This window comes from Octopus bimaculoides, chromosome 10 (genome assembly GCF_001194135.2).
Source record: "Octopus bimaculoides isolate UCB-OBI-ISO-001 chromosome 10, ASM119413v2, whole genome shotgun sequence".
Taxonomy (NCBI): domain Eukaryota; kingdom Metazoa; phylum Mollusca; class Cephalopoda; order Octopoda; family Octopodidae; genus Octopus; species Octopus bimaculoides.
In genome coordinates, this window is record NC_068990.1 from 43,858,850 (window position 1) to 43,864,984 (window position 6,135).

The following is a 6,135-nucleotide window of genomic DNA, read 5'->3' on the forward strand; positions in this document are numbered from 1 at the left end:
TGTATATATATGTGTATATATATATGTGTATATATATATGTGTATATGTATATATATATATGTATATATATGTGTATATATATATATGTATATATATGTGTATATATATATGTGTATATGTATATATATATATGTATATATGTGTATATATATATGTGTATATGTATATATATATGTATATATATATATGTATATATGTATATATATATGTATATATATATATGTATATATGTATATATATATGTATATATATATGTGTATATACATATGTATATATGTATATGTATATATATGTGTGTGTGTATGTGTGCGTGTATACACACACATTAATTTAAAGCTCATTGCTAATTTAAGTTCCTCATTTTCTATGTTTGTTAGGTAACAAAAAACTTAATGTGTGTGCATGCACATGCGTGCGTGTGTGTATGTAATTAGTTAATTACTTTTGATTATATAAATGATTTATTACTCAAACCTATTCGTCTGGCTATATAAGTTGAGCCATTCATACTATATACACAAGGTAAGTAATGAGAAGTGATGTGTTAGTTTTGCAGTACTCAGTCAAGATGAAAGATTAACTCAGTTTCCAGATACTTCAGAATGGTGTGGGGTTAGTGCTGTTGTATTCTTTTACATTAGTTTTGGGTGAATCACTACACAATGTAATTTACTATTCCTGTGTAAGGATGTTATCTAGTATTGATGTTGTTTAGCTGTAGGTCCGTCCTGACTGAGTAAATTTACATGTAAGAATGTTCCAGTTTTGGGTTATTGACTCTTCTACTTTTCTCTCTGACATTTAATGTCTTTCCCTAATACACACACACATTTACATACAATGGACTTCCACAGTTTCTATCTATCAAATTACATACACTCTACAGGGCATAGGTAACTAAACCTTTGATAGAAGACATTTGCCACAGGTGCTGCTAACTAGAATCAAACTCAGAACCACCTGGTTTTGACCACACAACTACACCTGTCTTCACTTCATTTTTAGGGTTTTTCAATAAACCTATTTGTCTTAGTTAATAAATGATACCATTTTTCACAGTGCATGACAATAGTAAGTGTCTATGATTATTTCTTTCTATTCATTTTAATCAGTCTATGCACATTCCATGAGGTGTCTTTAACCTCTACTTTAATCCCTCTTGGGTTAATAAAAAAATCAAAAACTACTAGTTGTTGATCTTTAACTTGTGGTCAGTATCAATCAATGGGAGTTCAAAAAGAGTCATCCCTTTTTTTTTCTTAATATCCAATACAGCAATGTTCAATGAATTGGTCTTTAAGAGAGTATAGTGTGATTTGAAAGATTTGGCTGCTATATTTAGCAGTTTGAGCAGCCATGTTGAGGCTCTATGGTTGGCTCTTGCCAATAATATAGACATGAAGTAATTAACTTGTCATTAAGTCAAAACTGATTATTTTTGGCATTACATAATTAAGTCATGGTCCAGAAAGAAATCAATATTTAATTAGAAATAATAATTTTCAATTAATAAATGTGGAATTACACATTTTCCCCAAAATTGTCTTTTTGTATTTGGAGATAAATTATTATTAGAACATTGCTACTATTTTTGTCTGTTAATTTTATTTCTCTCTGCCATCCTGCTTACCAGTATGACTGTGTGGTTAAGAAGTTTGCTTTGTAAGCACATGCTTTTTGGGTTCAATTCCACTGCATGTCCATGGCACCTTGGACAAATGTCTTCTATAACTTCAGGATGACCAATGCCTTGTGAACGAATTTAGTAGAGGGAAACTTATGTGTGTGTGTGTGTGTGTGTGTGTGTGTGTGCATGCATGTTTGTGTTTATCTTTCACCACATGACAGCTGGTATTGGTTTCTTTACGTCACCAGAACTTAGTTGTTCAGCAAAAGTGCCAAACTTAAAAATAAGTCCTGGGATCTATTTGATCCATTTGATCAAGTAAAACTCTTGAGGGCGGTATCCCAGAATGGTTAGATTTCAGTGACTGAAACAATTAATAGAGTAAAAGAATACAACTTGCAGTTTCATCTGTCATCATAATTGTGTAGATGTACATCAAGGTTATAGCCATAGTTTTGAAAGGCTGGTCATCACTATATTCTCTTCAGTTATTTCTTTAATGGACTCAGCTGCAAGATAGACAACACAAGTAGTTGAAATGATTTCTCTGGTACTTTGATGGGCTGACATATATATTCTTTAATAATTTTCAGGATTTAAAAAGAAAATTTAGTCAAAGAAAGAAAGGTTGTAGGTCTTTGAAGGTTGTGATTTGATCGATGTGGATGTTGTAGTTGAGCTTCGATTTTTGCGTGTAAGGAAAAACATGAAGTGGTAGGGAGTTCCATTTCTATATTTCTCGGGGAATTTGTGAACAGATGGAGATTAGATTCTGAATAAAAACATTAAAAAAAAAAATGTTCTTCATGTCATAAGATAGAGAAATTCAAAGGATTGCTTTGGTCCTGTAGCAGAACATGTCATATTTACAGGAGATGTGGATTTGTATCCCACATGCAGTTTTTGGCTTTTTCTATCCAGGGTTTTTTTTTAACCCAATATTTACACACTATTATTTGTAGCTTTATCTGCTTCAAGAGAAACCATTCCAAAAAAGATTATTTCATAAAAGATGTTTTTATCCAGAATATTCTGGAAAAGCATACATTACATTTTAAAACAATATTTAATTTTGTGTGTGTGTGTGTGGGCTTATCATAACTAGTTTACTTATTTATTTTTTTCAGGTGCACCAAATATGATGCCACCAGGTGTACAACCTGGTATGCCACCACAACAACCACCACCACCACCAGGCTTCTACACACAAGGACCTCCTCCTCCACATCCACCACCTCCCTATACCATGCCTTGAACTGTTTTATTTCTTTTGTCTGTCTTCATAAAATGATGATGCTTTTTACTACTATAATTACTACTACTACTCCAATTAAGGCTGATTATTATTATTATTATAATACTCATAAGTATCACCACTCTTATAAATTTGTTAGATAAGAAAAGCTGACATAACATGCATGTTCAACTTCTTTACATCCAAAAACTCATTTCACATAATGAAGATCCTTGCCTAGAATCAAATATAGAATCTGATCATGAACTCATATTTGGCAACATTCACTGAAAAAACAAAAAAAGCTATATATTCCCTCAAAATCTCCATAAAATATCAACAGATTTCTCTATATATCACTCTGGCCCTAGTGGAAGATGTGTGACCTCATAGCATCCCTTTAGTGTCTTCCCATTAAATTTTGTAGAGAACATTTTATTTGGATGATAATGATGATAGAAATGCTAGGAGGAGCTAGGAGATGTATGCTCCTTATGAACTTGATCACAGGAACTGGTTCCAGTTCTGAAAGAATGCCACCAGAGGGTTCTTGTTCTACTTTTTCTCCTTGGGAAAGGCACACATGTCAAAACATCCACTTATTTTTTCTTTCCTACAAATGTATGGTCTTGTGCCACATCACTAAAAAAATTATGTTAGGAGACACATCAGTCAAAAACATTGCTATCAGTTAACAAAAGCGAATAAGGAGTAAAATTAATTATTCATAAGTCACTTCTCTGTATTTTCTTATTTCAATACCTGGTTGATATATAAACACACATACATACACAAATATATACATATATATGTAAACTACTTTTTCTTCTGGTTATGTTTTCACACACATATGTGTGTGTGTGTGTGTGTGTATTTCTTATTTTAATTTTGAGCAAATGTTACTTGCCTTTCAAGATTATACTAATTTGATTTTTTGTCTTCTTTGGTTACCAAAATGTTTTGAAAAATGAAGAAATGTAAAATGTTTGCCACATAGCTATTTGAATTAGTGCTGTTGCTAAAGACTTTTCTCAGAAGGCTTCTGTTTATATTTTTTTATGATTTCAATGTGATATTCATTGCATGCTTCAGTCTAAATACAACATTTCACATATTAATGATTTGATCACGAAAGCTTCCTAAGTTGGTTTTTTTGACAAGTACACATAATTGTCTGAATAATTTTTTTTTCTCACAAGTTCAAATTCTTAATTGGCTAAGATTTTTCTTCAGTGGAAAATTGAAGAAAATTGGACTAACTACAAAACAAAAAAATGTGGTTACACATACACACACACACACACACATGTACACAGTGTTGTATCCAGTGAAATAAAGACTGTTGCTGCTGTGGGGATTTCTATGGTAAACTAAAAATGTCCTAATAAAAGAGATGAAAGACAAAGTTATCATATGGCAGGGCATCCACTCACCATATCATTTTGATAATTACATATAAGATTATAATAGCTAATTATTTTTAATGAAAGCTTGTCCAGGTTTGAGATGTGAAGGTATTGGTAAATTTAGTTTATTTTCCAGCTGGTTTTCAGGCTTCTGAGACCTCATCTCTTTCATCAGTCTTTTGGATAGTGTGAAGGGCATTAAGTAAACATTGCAGTTCCATGCAAATCATAGCCCTTCTAATTTGTTTTGTTTTAGTTTAGTGCCTATAACATTTGTGGGTCACACTCCCAGACTAGTGATATTGGTCTGATTTATGTTCAAATGTCAACATCTACTGAAAAAAATATGAACAGAAGGAATGTTTCAAAGAGATGCATTTCAGAAGACGAGAGTAATGTGTTGTTTATCATGGGATATAAGAAAATTGATGCATTAAGAGACAACAGAAGGGCTTCAGTAGATATAGTTTATATGCTTAGGTTGTGCAGCTGATATGGCTGTTGTTGAGAGGCTGATAGAAGTGACAGGTCAGATGTCTTTGTGAATCTGTTGAATTGCCTTCTAATGCTTTCTTATATGTTTGTATATGTACAACAGCATCCTTGTACTAGATGGACGTTGGATTTAAATAACAATATTGTCTATAAATTATTGATATTTAGAGTGTGGTTGGGCAAACAACTTTGATTTTGCTTTACTATCAGAAGAGACTTTACATGATGTTATGATTGCATTTAGCAGATTTGGTGAGAGGAAATATATCCTTGCTACTGATTTTCCTTTCTCAGGTTATAAAATCTCTACTAACCTTGGTATTGAAGCTCTCCTAACCCAAAGAGCTACTTTATCCTTTTTAGATATATATTATTGTATTGTGAGAAAGTTAGCAAAGGAATTCTCTCTTTTTTATCCTAAGTAAATCCACTTAACAGCTGTTGGTGTTTGACTGCTAGCAACGCATTAGAACATTTTTCTCTTCCATAGTCTACCCTGGTTTAAAAAGCATGCACACACACACACACACACACACACACACACAAAAACAAAAAAATAACATGCAGACACCATGTAAGTTTTATTTGCTTACTACTTACACTCTAATTTGAAGTAACCCATGCCCTATCAAAATATTGCCAAGCCTCACCAGTGGCGGCATGCCACTTTGAGAAACACTGCATTAGAAGGATATCCATAGAGTTCTCAATCTACTCACCGGAAGTTACTGACAATTTGGTTTCCTATTTGAAACTTTAAACCTTGTTCTTTACCTTGTCAGTTGCTTTTTCAGAAATTATTACATTTTTATGTCCGTCATATTTTGTTTGCCAGATTAATTTTAAGAAAGACAACTCCTTAGTTCTTTTGTAACAGTAACATTTCTGTAGCTAAACACATATTAATATAGTTTGGAAGCTTTCTAATGAAAACTCCCTTGGGAAGAATGAAACTAAGCTTTAAATTGTTCTTTAGTTTGGGTTGTCAATGGTCCCTATTTTTTTAATGTCCTTCTTAGTGTGACAATATAGTGATGATGAATAAATTCACTGTGTCTTTTGAGCTGGTTTGTAGAATCATCCACAGCACAGCCTTTTTTTGACACATCATCATTATGTAACATAAGTGTAACTTAAATGTGGCTTGTCCCTACTATGCATCAAGATCTAGATGGCACACTTATAAAAATCTCAGGAACATGAGCTACTACCAAAGACATGTCATAATCCATTGTCATTAAATGAATAGCTTTGCTATTTTTTGGACTGTTATGGAGCGCTGTCCACCTTTGACTTGTTCTGCTGTAGAGGTCATCATTAGGTCATTTTGTATAGAACTTTCCTATCAACTTTATCTGTACAAGTGCCCCCC

At 32.6% G+C, this 6,135-nt stretch overlaps 1 protein-coding gene across 3 annotated transcripts in view; it reads left to right on the forward strand.

The window, feature by feature from the left end:
- The window catches only part of LOC106867966 (protein TsetseEP-like), an 88,449-nt gene extending 83,145 nt beyond the window's left edge, over positions 1-5,304 (forward strand). For all 3 annotated transcript variants that reach the window (XM_052971144.1, XM_014913080.2, XM_014913151.2), the window contains one exon: positions 2,756-5,304. In XM_052971144.1, the coding sequence (XP_052827104.1) occupies positions 2,756-2,883 (128 nt within the window). In that variant the 3' untranslated portion in view covers positions 2,884-5,304. The remainder of the gene's footprint in view (positions 1-2,755) is intronic.
- The last annotated feature ends 831 nt before the right edge of the window (positions 5,305-6,135 follow it).